This window comes from Ovis aries, chromosome 2 (genome assembly GCF_016772045.2).
Source record: "Ovis aries strain OAR_USU_Benz2616 breed Rambouillet chromosome 2, ARS-UI_Ramb_v3.0, whole genome shotgun sequence".
Lineage (NCBI taxonomy): Eukaryota > Metazoa > Chordata > Mammalia > Artiodactyla > Bovidae > Ovis > Ovis aries.
The window spans coordinates 169,584,994-169,602,059 of record NC_056055.1 but is presented as its reverse complement, the minus strand read 5'-3'; the positions used below and the strand labels follow the sequence as shown (position 1 = coordinate 169,602,059).

The following is a 17,066-nucleotide window of genomic DNA, read 5'->3' as shown; positions in this document are numbered from 1 at the left end:
ATCTGTTGGATCATAGAAAGCAAGAGAATTCCAGAAAAAAACATCTACTTCTGTTTCATTGACTACACTAAAGCCTTTGACTGTGTGGAATACAATACAATGTAGAAAAATTTTAAAGTGAAGGGAATACCAGACCACTTTACCTGCCTCCTGAGAAACCTGCCTGCAGGCCAAGAAGCAACAATTAGAACAGACATGAAACAATGGACTGTTTAAAAATTGGGAAAGGGATACTTCAAGGCTGTATACACTCACTCTGCTTATTTAACTTTTATGCAGAGTAATAACGCAAAATGCTTGGCTAAAGGAATTACAAGAAAGAATCAAGATTGCCAGGAGAAATATTAATAACCTCAGATGTGCAGATTACACCATCCTAATGGCAGATGGTGGGACGGCAGAGAATTAGATGGTTGGATGGCATCTCTGACTCAACAGACTTAAATTTGAGCAAACTCCTGGAGACAGTGAAGGGCAGGGAAGCCTGGCATTCTGCAGTGCAGAGTCGGACATGACTGAGCAACTGAATGATAATTTGTGAATGTATATTAATACAATGCCAATCTATAGCAATATGCATTTAGTTATAGATTTTTTCCAACTACCATTGAACAGTGAAAATCTGACAAGTGATTCTTATCTGTAAATTTTGAAAAAAAACAAATGGACAGCAGGGGAAACAAAGGAATTAAAGAAATAAAGAATCGTGGATTAGAGAGTGATTTGTAAAAACAAGAGAAAATACAGAGTTATATAACCTTGATATCCAAAATGCATGAAGAATGAAGAAAAAGGAACTTCTGTGATTGTATATTTTAAAACATAATAATAATAGAAATATGCAATAAGATATAATTATTTTTATAAATAATAAAATTCACTATGCTAATAATGTTGTTCAACAATAACACATGTTGTATATTATTTGCTTAGTCTTAAGAGAAAAAGTAAAATAAAAATAATTTTTAATAATATCTTTGCCTATGAAACAAATTTAATGCAGAAAATAATAGAGAGTTTTTGAAGTAATAATTTAGGTGGTGAATATCTAGCACATTAGAAAAAGTGGTTTGGCTTAATAGTTTGCAATGATATAGACGTTCAAACTTCATTCCTCAATTCACTGGTGGGACTAGAAAAGTCCACTTGGCTAAGGAGAAGTCTCAGCTCTCCAGTGATCTGTATCAAAAATGATAAATGAAGTAACTAATTGTACTTTGAAATCTGAAGTGGTAGTACTGTTAACACTTTAAGTAGTCCTAAATTGCTCATATTTCATACTAATGAAGCTTTTAAACTACCTGCTATGATTCTGTTAATGGGGTTGTCTTTAATACAGATGCTTTTATCAGCATATTCTTCTGGTAGAAACAGTATTTTAAGTTTAGTATTATCATACCATTAATTTCTAAGTGTTAGAGGTCCTGGCCAGTTTGGAAATACTTTCATAGTGCATGGAAGCCCCAACTCTACTTATAGAATCATATCCTTAAAAGATTAATGGGTCTTGTTAAAATGAACAATGTGAAACAAGCATAATATACTGAATTTTTCTTCCAAGAAACTTCATTGGAACTGTATCTACAAAAAATTGACTATTTTATTAATTTACAATTTTCAACAATGTGTGTGTTCTTTTGAAGAAGTGAATACATGTTTTTTTAATGTTTGGAAATATAATCTCCTGTTTTCTAATTTGTATTTTACATTGTTGAATGTTTTCAGATATGATTTCATTCAGTGTCGACTATAAACTTAAGTTTATCACAATACTGTAAGATTTTACACTTAACAAATACATTGTATTGAAATCCACAAAAATGCGATCATATTTTACTTATTGAGTAGCAGTATTTTATTTCCAGTTATACAATCTATTCTCCAAGGCTTGAATGCCAGTAAAATCATTCATTTTGATTCAGAATTTTTTCTATTAAATAATTCCTAGTGAAAACACTCATTCATTATTACAGACAATAACAAAAAAGAATTAGAGAATAAATACAGATTTGTGCATAGCAGTTTGGATGTCAGTGACATCTCAAGCATGAATGGGATTCTCCAGGCAAGAATACTGGAGTGGGTTGCCATTTCCTTCTCCAGGGGATCTTCCCGACCCAGGGATCAAACCCAGGTCTCCCACATTGCAGGCAGACGCTTTAACCTCTGCACCACCAGGGAAGCCATAACAAAAAAGAATCAGAGAATAAATACAGATTTGTGCATATGAATTTGGATGTCAGTGTCATCTCAAGCACGAATGGGTCTCAGCAATCAGATTGTTTTACAAAGTAATTTTTTTTTCCTTAAAAATATTTTTTTTCCTTGATAAAGAAATACATTCCCTGATACTACCGGCAATAAAGGATTCCAGACTATAATTTGGCCCATACTCTATTGAGAAAAGGCAATCTTGAACCTGGTTTTCATTTTGTCTCTGGATGTACGGGATGATTTTCACTTGGTATCTCCCAATAGATTAATTCTGCCTGCTTGTTGTTACCTGTCTTTGGAATTAGTGAACACTTTGGTTCACTATTCCTTTTTACTGTCTTTTAAAAAAATTTTTTGGTTCACTTTTCTTATCTCTACCCTTATCTGCTTTGGTCTACACGCCCAAATCTTTTAGATAAAAATCTTTTTAGGTTTTCTGGATATTTTTTTCCTAAGCAGAAAAATGTATGAACAAAAGTATTTTCATGGCCATGATATAAGACAGTAGAATATAGAAGAATATTTTTTCTGGGAAGGGAGTTCTGCTAATGTCATGGATCATGAACCAAAAACTAAAAAAACAAGCAGGTGTGAGGCCATACTGCCTGGCATCGCTAATCTAATTGCCATTTGGGCAATGTGACAAGTCCACCTATGTAAACCATCTGTTAGTTCCCTCACTCCATTTCACTGCATACCATTTAGACAAGGAGAAACAAAAAAGCGAAATGCTTAGAGCCAAACAATGTAGTGCTTTTGGTTATGAAATTCTTATACTGACATAGTCCATTTGAAGTCCCTTAGTTCATCCATTTTCTGGGCATAATTATACTTTGAATATATTTCACTGGGATTTTAAAATTATTTTCATATTCTTAAATCAAGAACTGAATAGACCTCTTTGAAGACCTGACAAATTCAAATTCCTTGGGCAGCTTTGCTAACGTTTTGAAAGCTCACTATATAACTTATGTTAAAGGTATTTCTTCTGCAGTATTAAGCAGTATTTGCCTCCCTCCCTCCCCCTTTTTTTTATTAGGAGGAAAATAGGAAACATCAGTTGTTGATGAGAAAATTAGATGAATAATTATGTATTCAAAAGGCAGCAAAATTCATTACCATGTGACTTACCTTGCTGAGCTTCTTTATCATACACTTTCATATGAACAACCCCAGAAGTCTTATTTCTTAGAACGGTGGGGTTTCTTCCATCTCTTTTGCTGCAGGTTCCCAGCTGAGCTAAGTTTTGGTCTGCCCACCACAGTTTCTTATCTATAAAAATGAAAAGACTTTTTAAATGAAAAAGATAATCATCTTATTAAATAGTAATAAAGAACTATTAAACTCTAATGGTTTCTGATTTCTTTGGTTAAATTTCCAAACTCTGTTTCTAAGGGAAACAGCACAATCACTTTTACTTTTAAAAATACTTATCACGGTACATTCTATTGTTTAAATTTTCCTTCTTTTACTCCAATTAGAGATTCTTGACTTTAACTTTTCTTTTTCTTAAAGAATACATGACATAAATAAAGGTATAGTTCAAATGAATATGGAATACACATTTTATTATTCATAATCTAAACCATGATTATAGTAGTATTGTACTATATCTGTAAATGAACAGTAAAATCCAACAAAATATCTAACAACTGTGAAAAAGATTGTTCTCTAACTTCTATATAAAGCATGTAAGCTTTTAATCACTAGTACTCTCCACTATTGGATTCTTCACAGTTATAGTGACTTATTTTTTTGTACAGTTCATGTTCATTTCTCCAAAATTTTATAAATGAATACTATTAACTGGTATTGAATGTTTATTTGGTAATAGAGAATATACAATGTGCCTCAGATTAGAATAAGACAGGTAGCTAGAACAGTAGTCAATTTTTACACTTATTATTACAGTATATTATGTCAAATGATCATATCAAAACTATAGGGATGCTATTATTATTTTCTGAGATTCAAAGAGATTAACCACCTCAGTCAAATTCATATATACGGTCATTCTGTCTCCAAAACTTGAATTCTTTCTAAGAGTCTACTCTTAGTGCATTAAAACATTTAAGGTAATTAAATAATTTTAAATCAAGTTCATAATTTTAAAGGTATTGAACAATCTATTTATTTCAACAGGAATCTTCAACAAGACAATTGAGACTACTATCAATTCCAACCAAGAATCTAAGTCAGGTTATTGAACTCAGGGAAGAAAACAATAACAATGCAGTCTTTACCTTCAAGGTACAATTATTCTCAATCAAATGTCAGGATATTTTAGATTGAACCAAAGCTTTGTTTCAGGTATTACCGAAGGAGTAATAACATAGACATTAATGATAACTATCCTTTTCTAAATCTGATTTTATGCAACGCACAATTCTAAACACTATAGATAAATTCATTTAATGTTCTCAATTCTATAAGATAAGTACTACTATTATTAAGTTCAGTTCAGTTCATTTCAGTTGCTCAGTCATGTCTGACTCTTTGAGACCCCATGGACTATAACACTCCAGGCTTCCCTGTCCTTCACCAACTCCTGGAGCTTGCTCAAACTCATGTCCATCAAGTCGGTGATGCCATCCAGCCATCTCATTCTCTGTTGCTCTCACAGCAAATACTGACACCCTCCTGGAAGTCCTCCACTCTTGTGAAGGACTCTGGGAGGCAAACCTCTGCCTGTCTCTGGGAAGAGTTTACAGTTGAGGTTATATCCTAAGCAGCCACCGATCATCCTAGCTTCACACAAGAAATCCTGGGCAAAGAATCATTAGTTCTCTCTTACAGAGTCAAGGATGAGGATGCATGCTCCATAGGGCAAGAATGTTATTTAATGAATGAACAAACAAATGAATAAGACAAACAGAAAATATAATAGAAAAGAGAAAGGTAAAATATCTATCTGAAAAGTTCAATAGAGCATTTCCTGGAGGTCCAGTGCAAGGGGCATGGGTTTAATCCCTAGTCGGGGAACTAAGATTGCATATGACATGCAGCCCAGTCTCCTCCCAAATAAATAAAAAAGTCCAATAGCCAGTATCATTAGATTGTACTTGTAAGAATTAGATTCACTACTTTCCTGAAGTTACAGGGAAAATAAATAAATAAATAAAAGGCAAGTTTTACTTAAAAATGTCCTTAATTGAAAAGTAATAAGCATCAGTTTTGTTCAGTCTAAGCCTTTTTTATTATTCTGAGTAACAAAATTGGGAGCCTGTGCATGTAGAAAGCACTTTGGGTGCATCAGTTCACTTCAGTGGCTCAGTCGTGTCCAACTCTCTGCGACCGCATGAACTGCAGCTCGCCAGGCCTCTCTTTTCATCACCAACTGCCGAAGTCTACCCAAACCCATGTCGGTTGAGTTGGTGATGCCATCCAACCATCTCATCCTCTGTCGTCCCCTTCTCCTCCTGCCCTTAATCTTTCCCAGTATCACGGTCTTTTCAAATGAGTCAGCTCAGGTGGCCAAAATATTGGATTTTCAGCTTCAAAATTAGTCCTTCCAATGAACACCCAGGACTAATCTTTAGGATGAACTGGTTGGATCTCCTTGCAGTCCAAGGGACTCTCAAGAATCTTCTCCAACACCATACTTCAAAAGCATCAATTCTTCAGCACTCAGCTTTCTTTATTGTCCAACTCTCACATCCATACATGACTACTGGAAAAACCATAGCATTGACTAGACAGACCTTTGTTAGCAAAGTAATGCCTCTGCTTTTTAATATGCTGTCTAGGTTGGTCATAAAATTCCTTCAAAGGAGTAAGATTGTTTTAATTTCATGGCTGCAGTCACCATCTGTAATGATTTTGGAGCCCCCAAAAATAAAGTCGGACACTGTTTCTACTGTTTCCCCATCTATTTCCCATGAAGTGATGGGACCAGATGCCATGATCTTCGTTTTCTGAATGTTGAGCTTTAAGCCAACTTTTTCACTCTCCTCTTTCACTTTCATCAAGAGGCTCTTTAGTTCTTCTTCACTTTCTCCCATAAGGGTGGTGTCATCTGTATATCTGAGGTTATTGATATTTCTCCCGGCAATCCTGATTCCAGCTTGTGATTCTTCCAGCCCAGCGTTTCTCATGATGTACTCTGCATATAAGTTAAATAAGCAGGGTGACAATATACAGCCTTGACATACTCCTTTTCCTTTTTGGAACCAGTCTGTTGTTCCATGTCCAGTTCAAACTGTTGCTTCCTGTCCTGCATACAGGTTTCTCAAGAGGCAAATCAGGTGGTCTTGTATTCCCATCTCTTTCAGAATTTTCCACAGTTTCTTGTGATCCACACAATCAAAGGCTTTGGCATAGTCAATAAAGCAGAAATAGATGTTTTCTTGGAACTCTCTTGCTTTTTCCATGATCCAGCAGTTGTTGGCAATTTGATCTCTGGTTCCTCTGCTTTTTCTAAAACCAACTTGAACGTCTGGAAGTTCATGGTTCACGTATTGCTGAAGCCTGGCCTGGAGAATTTTGAGCATTTCTTTACTAGCATGTGAGATGAGTACAATTGTGCAGTAGTTTGAGCATTCTTTGGCATTTCCTTTCTTTGGGATTGGAGTGCTGAGTTTTCCAAATTTGTTGACATATTGAGTATAGCACTTTCATAGCATTGTCTTTCAGGATTTGAAATAGCTCAACTAGAATTCCTTCACCTCCACTAGTTTTGTTCGTAGTGATGTTTCCTAAAGCCCACTTGACTTCACACTCTAGGATGTCTGGCTCTAGGTGAGTATGAGTGATCACACAGTAGTGATTATCTGGGTCTTGGGTGCATAGTGAACTACAGTTGTATAGAACAAATGTACTTATGAGATAGCTTAAACTGTAGGAAGAATGAGATACTTTTTTCAAAGGATATCATTTTATCATTGAAAGAATGTCTGACAATCCATGGCTATTCAGACTTAGATATTTGGCAGAAATTTTTCTCAAAAAACAAACAAACAAACAGACCAAAAAAAAAAAACGGGAGTGAACTGTTTGACAATAACCAACTTTGAGACTTATTATAAAGCTATAGTAGTTGAGACAGTGTTGTATTGTTGAAAGAGTAAGATCTCTGTCTTTATAGATCCTATGTTCTAGTGAGGGAGATAGACAAGAAATAAACACACAGAAAAGGTATACCTAAAATTCCTATAAATCAACAGCAAATAAATAATCTGATTGAAAATGGGCAAATAAATGAAACATTTATCTAAAGACTTGTGAACAGCCAGCAGGTATTTGAAAAAATGCTCGTATATTTTTGAGATTAGTTGTTTGTCAGTTGCTTCATTTGCTATTATTTTCTCCCATTCAGAAGGCTGTCTTTTCACCTTGCTTATATTTTCCTTTGTTGTGCAGAAGCTTTTAATTTTAATTAGATCCCATTTGTTTATTTTTGCTTTTATTTCCAGAATTCTGGGAGGTGGATCATAGAGGATCCTGCTGTGATTTATTTCTGAGAGTGTTTTGCCTATATTCTCCTCTAGGAGTTTTATAGTTTCTGATCTTACATTTAGATCTTTAATCCATTTTGAGTTTATTTTTGTGTACGGTGTTAGAAAGTGATCTAGTTTCATTCTTTTACAAGGGGTTGACCAGTTTTCCCAGCACCACTTGTTAAAAAGATTGTCTTTACTCCATTGTATATTCTTGCCTCCTTTGTCAAAGATAAGGTGTCCATATGTGTGTGGATTTATCTCTGGGCTTTCTATTTTGTTCCATTGATCTATGTGTCTGTCTTTGTGCCAGTACCATACTGTCTTGATGACTGTGGCTTTGTAGTAGAGCCTGAAGTCAGGCAAGTTGATTTCTCCAGTTCCATTCTTCTTTCTAGATGTCCATCAGCAGATGAATGGATAAGAAAGGTGTGGTACATATACACAATGGAGTATTACTCAGCTGTTAAAAAGAATTCATTTGAATCAGTTCTGATGAGATGGATGAAACTGGAGCCAATTATACAGAGTGAAGTAAGCCAGAAAGAAAAACACCAATACAGTATACTAACACATATATATGGAATTTAGGAAGATGGCAATGACGACCCTGTATGCAAGACAGCAAAAAAGACACAGATGTGTATAATGGACTTTTGGACTCAGAGGGAGAGGGAGAGGGTGGGATGATTTGGGAGAATGGGAATTCTAACATGTAAACTATCATGTAAGAATTGAATCGCCAGTCCATGTCTGACATAGGGTGCAGCATGCTTGGGGCTGGTGCATGGGGATGACCCAGAGAGTTGTGGGGAGGGAGGTGGGAGGGGGGGGTCATGTTTGGGAACGCATGTAAGAATTAAAGATTTTAAAATAAAAAAAAAAGAGGCAAAAAAAAAAAGAAAATAAAATAAAAAATGCTCAACATCATTAATCATCAGGAAAATGCAAATGAAAACCACAATGAAATATCACCTCACATCTGGCTCTCAAAAAAGTACAAACAAAACAAAACAACACACAAACAAAAAACATAGCAAAGCTGGCAAGGATGGAAGGATGTGGAGAAACTGAAACTCTTGTACACTGTTGCTAGGAATGTAAAACAGTACTGACACTATTTTAAATGGTATGGAGATTAGTCAAAAAGTTAAAAATAGACTACTGTATGACCTTGGCCACCTGATGAGAAGAGCTGACTCATTGGAAAAGACCCTGATGCTGGGAAAGATTGAAAGCAAAAGGAGAAGGGGTGGCAGAGGATAAGATGGTTAGATAGCATCACTGACTCAATGGACATGAGTCTGAGCAAATTCTGGGAGATAGTGGAGAACAGGGAAGCCTGCAGTGCTGCAGTCCATGGGGTTGCAAAGAGATGGAAATGACTTAGGGATTGAACAACAATAGCAATGTTCTAGCATTACCATTTCTGGGTATATATACTAACTGTATATATAATAACTAAAGTCAAAATCTTGAAGAGATATTAACACTCCAATGTTCACTGTGACATTATTCATAATAACAAATGTAAATGTATGGAAACAACCTAAAAGTCCACCAAAAGATGAAGGATCGATAAAATCTGGTGTGCATATACAATGGAATATTATTCAGCCTTTAAAAAGGATAATAATCTCATGGGGGATGTTGATAACAGGCAAGACTACATGTGGGTAGGGATAAGGAGAATATAGGAAATCTCTGTATTTTCTTGTCAATTTTGCTGTGAACCTAAAAATGCTCTCACAAAATAAAGTCTTTTTAAAACTAGAGAGAATTTCACCACATGCAACAAGGTGGATGAAATTTGAGGACATTACAGTAAATAAGATTAGCCAGTCACAGAAGGATAAGTATTGTATGATTGCACTCATATGAGGTATCTAAAACAGTCAAACTCATGGTAACAGAGTAGACTAGTGGTTTCCAGGAGTAGGGCATGGGGCTGGGGGATGAGGGAGCTGCTGTCCAGCAGGTATAAAATGTTTCAGTTATAGAAGATGAATAGATTCTAGAGATCTGCTATACAATATTGTGCCTACAGCTAACAATATTTTATTGTGCACTTAAAATTTTGTTAAGGGGATAGATCTTATGGTAAGTGTCCTTACCACAATAAAAAAGATAAGAAATAACTGAAGACTCTCATGAGTCCTATAAAGAAAATAGGCACAGTTTCATTTTCCTGTTTTCCTATTTTTGTCTGCATATCACTCCACTCTACTTACCCTCCACTGCACAAGTCTAACCCTACACTCAGTGCAATACTTCAGACTAGCACATCCCACACTGACTCTTCTTTCTCATTGATTCCAAAGCCTCTACAGACAGCATCATATGGTTTTGTATGAAATTGCTGCTTTTTCTTTTCTTTTCACTTGTACTAATTTTGACTCTTTATCCAGAGATGAAAATCCTGAGAATAAGGATCCTGTCTTGTATTTCTTTGTATTCTTCACAGTGCATTGTATTCTTTTGAACTGAGTGTAATGTAGACATTCTCTAAATATCTGTGAAATGACTGGGGAAATAATATACCTAAAAATATCTCCCATAATAATTTACTACTTAGAAAACATTTAAATAAAGCCATCTCCTCCACTTCCTCTCCTTAAAATGTTCTCTTTTTAAATATTTTTCTTTTTTTGACAACTCCTCTAATATAAAGAACTTTGGTTTTGACTCTGTAATTATTTAGAATCATATTTCTATCACTTTTTTCCCTTATACTGTTATTCATGTAAATATACTATGATCTTCAGAAATTACCAGAGTTCAAAAACTACTTGCTTATGTTAGAAGCAATTATAAATATCTCTATGTCACTATTATAGTCTGAACTCTGCACCACAAAATTCATAAGTTAAAATTCTAACTCTTAGTACCTCAGACTGGGGCTGTATTTGAACATAAAATAATTAAAGAAGTAATTAGGCTTCCCTGGTGGCTCAGATGGTAAAGAGTCTGCCTGTAGTGATAGAGACCTGGGTGTGATCCCTGGGTTGGGAAGATCCCCTGGAAAAGGGAATGGCTACCCACTCCAGTATTCTTGCTTTGGGAATCCCATGAATAAAAGGGAAGAGTCCGGTGTGCTATAGTCCATGGGGTTCACAAAGAGTCAGACAGGATTGAGCAATGAACACTTTCACATAATAAGAAAGAAAAGTGAAAGTGAAGTCGCTTAGTCGTGTTTGACTCTTTGCAACCCCATGGACTGTAGCCTACCAGGCTCCTCCATCCATGGGATTTTCCAGGCAAGAATGCTGGAGTGGGTTGCCATTGCCTTCTCTAGGAGATCTGCCCAACCCAGGGATCCAACCCAGGTCTCCCGCATTGTAGGAGACGCTCTACCATCTGAGCCACCAGGGAAGTTCACATAATAGGGTAGATCCTAATCTGATATAACGCATGTTCTTATAAAAAGAAAATTAGGCCACAGAAACACACAGATGGAAGACTCAAGGAGGAAAAGATAGCCATCCGCAAGCAATGGAGAGAGGCCTCAGAAGAAATCAACCATGTTGACTCCTGGTTTTCAGACTTCAAGATTCCAGAACAGTGAGACAATGAGTTTTTGTCAAGAAATCTAGTCTATGGGACTTTGTTAGGGCAGCCCTAGCAAACAAACATGTTTACTAATAGGGATATAGAAGACACTTATGAAAGAATTAACATAAATATCATAAATGTAAATTGATTCTACCATACAATCACTAAACTCTGCACTCAAAAGAGAGAGAAATGAAGGAAATAATTTTGCTGAGACACAACTGAGCAAATGAGCACTAAGTCCCAAGGCCTTTGCTAGGCACATAGAACTGTCTCAATCATTCATAAGTGATGGATGCAATAAAATGCCTGTCAATAAGCAAAATCTATAACTTAAAAAAAATCCACAAAGATAGCAACAAACCAAAGTGTTGAAATTGCATCTACTGCCTGGAAAATGAAAGAGGAGAGAGGGAGATTTCTCACTTGTGATTTCAATAACTAAATTTCACCATCAGAGCTCCAAAATCTCTTTCATATGCCTAAGTGAAGTGAAGTAGCTCAGTCGTGTCTGACTCTTTGCGACCCCATGGACTGTAGCCTATCAGGCTCCTCCGTCCATGGGATTTTCCAGGCAAGAGTGCTGGAGTGGACTGCCATTTCCTTCTCCAGGGGATCTTCCCGACCCAGGAATCAAACCCAGGTCTCCCACATTACAGGCAGAGGCTTACCGTCTGAGCCATCTCTAACCACCCTCTTAATCTTCAGTCTAGATATGCTACTACATAGCAGGAATTTCTACCTGAATATAAGGAAGTCACTACAAACTTTACATGACCTAAATAAAATCTATTTTATTTTTTCCATGTATACTTACTTCCCAATAGAATTCTGTATGAATTAATGTTTGTATCCCCTAAGTTCAGTTCAGTTCAGTCACTCAGTCGTGTCCAACTCTTTGCGACCCCATGAATCACTGCATGCCAGGCCTCCCTGTCCATCACCAACTCCCAGAGTTCAATCAGACTCACGACCACCAAGTACATGATGCCATCCAGCCATCTCATCCTCTGTTGTCCCCTCCTCCTCCTGCCCCCAATCCCTCCCAGCATCAGACTCTTTTCCAATGAGTCAACTCTTCGCATGAGGTGGTCAAAGTACTGGAGTTTCAGCTTTAGCATCATTCCTTCCAAAGAAATCCCAGGGCTGATCTCCTTCAGAATGGACTGGTTGGATCTCCTTGCAGTCCAAGGGACTCTCAAGAGTCTTCTCCAACATCACACTTCAAAAGCATCAATTCTTTGACACTCAGCTTTCTTCACAGTCCGAACTCTCACATCCATACATGACCACAGGGAAAACCATAGCCTTGACTAGACAGACCATAGTCGGCAAAGTAATGTCTCTGCTTTTGAATATATATCTAGGTTGGTCATAACTTTTCTTCCAAGGAGTAAGTGTCTTTTAATTTCATGGCTGCAGTCACCATCTGCAGTGATTTGGGAGCCCAAAAAAAATAAAGTCTGACACTATTTCCACTGTTTCTCCATCTATTTCCCATGAAGTGATGGGACCAGATGCCATGATCTTCGTTTTCTGAATGTTGAGCTTTAAGCCAACTTTTTCACTCTCCTCTTTCACTTTCATCAAGAGGCTTTTTAGTTCCTCTTCACTTTCTGCCATAAGGGTGGTGTCATCTGCATATCTGAGGTTATTGATATTTCTCCCTGCAATCTTGATTCCAGCTTGTGTTTCTTCCAGTCCAGCGTTTCTCATGATGTACTCTGCATAGAAGTTAAATAAGCAGGGTGACAATAGACAGCCTTGACGTACTCCTTTTCCCATTTGGAACCAGTCTGTTGTTCCATGTCCAGTTCTAACTGTTGCTTCCTGACCTGTATACAGATTTCTCAAGAGGCAGGTTAGGTGGTCTGATATCCCATCTCTCTCAGAATTTTCCACAGTTTATCGTGATCCACACAGTCAAAGGCTTTGGCATAGTCAATAAAGCAGAAATTGATGTTTTTCTGGAACTCTCTTGCTTTTTAATTGACCCAGCGGATGTTGGCTATTTGATCTCTGCTTCCTCTGCCTTTTCAAAAGCCAGCTTGAACATCAGGAATTTCATGGTTCATGTATTGCTGAAGCCTGGCTTGGAGAATTTTGAGCATTACTTTACTAGCATGTGAGATGAGTGCAATTGTGCAGTAGTTTGAGCATTCTTTTGCATTGCCTTTCTTTGGAATTGGAATGAAAACTGACCTTTTCCAGTCCTGTGGCCACTGCTGAGTTTTCCATATTTGCTGGCATATTGAGTGCAGCACTTTCACAGCATCATCTTTCAGGATTTGAAACAGCTCAACTGGAATTCCATCACCTCCACTAGCTTTGTTCGTAGTGATGCTTTCTAAGGCCCACTTGACTTCACATTCCAAGATGTCTGGCTATAGATGAGTGATACATCATCATGATTATCTGGGTCATGAAGATCTTTTTTGAACAGTTCTGTGTATTCTTGCCACCTTTCAATATCTTCTGCTTCTGTTAGGTCCAGACCATTTCTGTCCTTTATCGAGCCCATCTTTGCATGAAATGTTCCCTTGGTATCTCTAATTTTCTTAAAGACATTTCTAGTCTTTCCCATTCTGTTGTTTTCCTCTATTTCTTTGAATTGATCACTGAAGAAGGCTTTCTTATCTCTTCTTGCTAATCTTTGGAACTCTGCATTCAGATGCTTATATCTTTCCTTTTCTCCTTTGCTTTTCACTTCTCTTCTTTTCACAGCTATTTGTAAGGTCTCCCCAGATAGCCATTTTTCTTTTTGCATTTCTTTTCCATGGGGATGGTCTTGATCCCTGTCTCCTGTACAATGTCATGAACCTCGTTCGATAGTTCATCAGGCACTCTATCTATCAGATCTATGCCCTTAAATCTATTTCTCACTTCCACTTTATAATCATAAGGGATTTGATTTAGGTCATACCTGAATGGTCTAGCAATTTTCCCTATTTTCTTCAATTTAAGTCTGAATTTGGCAATAAGGAGTTCATGATCTGAGCCACAGTCAGCTCCTGGCCTTGTTTTCGTTGACTGTATAGAGCTTCTCCATCTTTGGCTGCATAGAATATAATCAATCTGATTTCGGTGTTGACCTTCTGGTGATGTCCATGTGTAGAGTCTTCTCTTGTGTTGTTGGAAGGGGGTGTTTGCTATGACCAGTGCATTTTCTTGGCAAAAGTCTATTAGCCTTTGCCGTGATTCATTCTGCATTGCAAGGCCAAATTTGCCTATTACTCCAGGTGTTTCTTGACTTCCTACTTTTGCATTCCAGTCCCCTATAATGAAAAGGACATCTTTTTTGGGTGTTAGTTCTAAAAGGTCTTGTAGGTCTTCATAAAACTGTTCAACTTCAGTTTCTTCAGCATTACTGGTTGGGGCATAGACTTGGATTACCGTGATATTGAATGGTTTGCCTTGGAAATGAACAGAGATCATTCTGTCGTTTTTGAGATTGCATCCAAGTACTGCATTTTGGACTCTTTTGTTGACCATGATGGCTACTCCATTTCTTCTGAGGGATTCCTGCCCAAAGTAGTAGATATAATGGTCATCTGAGATAAATTCATCCATTCCAGTCCATTTTAGTTCACTGATTCCTAGAATGTTGACGTTTTCCCTTGCCATCTCTTGTTTGACCACTTCCAATTTGCCTTGATTAATGGACCTGACTGACAGAATGTGATCCACTGGAGAAGGTAATGGCAAGCCACTTCAGTATTCTTGCCTTGAGAACCCCATGAACAGTATGGAAAGGCAAAATGATAGGATACCAAAAGAGAAACTCCCCAGGTTATTAGGTGCCCAATATGCTACTGGAGATCAGTGGAGAAGTAACTCTGGAAAAAATAAAGGGATGGAGCCAAAGAAAAAACACCCAGTTGCGGATGTGACTGGTGATAGAAGCAAGATCCGATTCTGTAAAGAGCAATATTGTATCCCCTGCTAAATTCGTATATTGAAATCTTACTCCCAGGGTGTGGTGCCCTGGGAGGTGATTAGGCTGTAAAGCTAGAGCCCTCATGAGTGGAATTAGTACCCTTATAAAAGACACACCCCTGAGAGCTCTCTATCCCTTCTGCTGTGATACAGTAAGACCAGCTGGCTGCTTGTGAAGCAGGAAACACATTCTCACTAAACACCAAATCTGCTACCACCTTGATCTTGGACTTTTCAACCTCCAGAATATTGAGAAATAAATATTTGCCACTTAAAGCATCCCAGCCTGTGGTATTTTGTTACAGCATTCTGAACTAAGATAGCTTCTCACAGTGAATGGTCCCTGACTTGGTCATCTGGGGTAAAAACTAGAGGGCCATCTTTTTTACCTTCCCAAGGCCATATCTCTTAGGTGCTCATCCCAATGTTTTATTTCCTCTCCATTCCCACTAAAACTTCTTAGCTCAGGACTCCATTACTTCTCATTCTCCTGACAACCTTTGCTGAGGAAATAGTAGAGTGATCTTTCCAAAATGCAAATCTAAGCATGTCACTCCACCACTTAAAATTCTACAGTGGCTTGCATTCCCCTGCCAAACCGCTTAGCATGGCACAAAGGCCATTTGTGATTTGATGCCTACTTAATTTTCCATCACTAGATCTATTACTGCCCACTGTGTACCATGTTCTAGAAATATTGAACTGCAGTCAACTTTCAATTTCCCAAGGATAGATTAACCACATTATGAGGGGAAAATGGGTGAACATGGGCCAAAGACAGCTTACTTGTAAAGAAAAAAACTAAAAGTGTAGTGGAATAGAGAAATATCTACATTATCAGAATGAGTCTATTATTTATAATTATATAGGAACCATTCCCTTTTTACATGGTACCTATTGCAAATAAGGAACACCCCTTCCACCTGGACAGTCAAAACTGGCTATGTGCATATGCAATCTGTTGATGCTCTTTGGTGCAGGAGCAGCTTTCTGCAGTTTGTCTGAAGCTCTAGGCAAAAATCTATTTCTTAGGACAATGATGGTAATAGAAGTCTCTTTGCTGTGCTTTCTCCCAAGAATTGTTTTTTTTTTTTTTTTTTCCTCAAACAGAGAATCTAGAGAATGACAATGGAGGTGAGAGGAAGAGCGACGCAGAACAAACCCAGAATTTTGTTCTGAAGCCTTTGTGACCTTGAACTGACAGATAAGGTCTTAAAATTCCTTCATTTCACTGTTACATTGAGGTTTGCCCACTGAGAGCTGAAGGGCAGTCTAGGATTGTAGGGAGAAAATCCTGAGAATGGCAGGTAATTTAATTTCCAAGTTGATGGCTCGACTATGTTGCCAGTGAACTAGTATTTGTGTGATGATGGAGAGAGGACAGTGAGAATTTTCTGCCAAAAACAAAGAGGCCCCAAATAACTGCTTGCTGCAATGTTTAGAAAACAAAAACATTTATTTAGTGAAAAATATTATTCTCATCAAAATGGGAAGAAGAACAAGTCCCTCCTTTGTAGCACCGAGAACTATATTCAATATCCTATGATAAACCAAATGGAAAATAATATATTTAATATATATTTCAGTTATATGTATATTCAGTTTTATATATACATATAAAACTGAATCACTTTGTTATATAGCAGAAATTAACACAATATTATAAAGCAAATAAAAAGAAAATCAGAAGAGGAGAAAGAGGAGCAGGAGAAGAAACAGATAAAGACCCACTGACCTCATGTAGATAATTTAACATCCTAATGAAATGCATTTGAATTAAATATCCATCTTGTGTCACAGTTGTGTTAAATTGGATCTGAACTATGTTTTATCTGTGTTCTCCTGATTTCCATTACCCCGGTAAATAGGATAATACAGAGTTGATACAGTTTTTCAAAACAATGATTCCCAAATATCCCAAAGCCCCTT

At 37.2% G+C, this 17,066-nt stretch overlaps 1 protein-coding gene across 1 annotated transcript in view; it reads right to left on the bottom strand.

Annotated features, from left to right (window-relative positions):
* The window catches only part of LRP1B (LDL receptor related protein 1B), a 2,196,232-nt gene that overhangs the window by 666,611 nt on the left and 1,512,555 nt on the right, over positions 1-17,066 (bottom strand). The window contains exon 33 of the mRNA XM_060411151.1: positions 3,346-3,486. Coding sequence (XP_060267134.1) covers positions 3,346-3,486 — 141 coding nt within the window. The remainder of the gene's footprint in view (positions 1-3,345; positions 3,487-17,066) is intronic.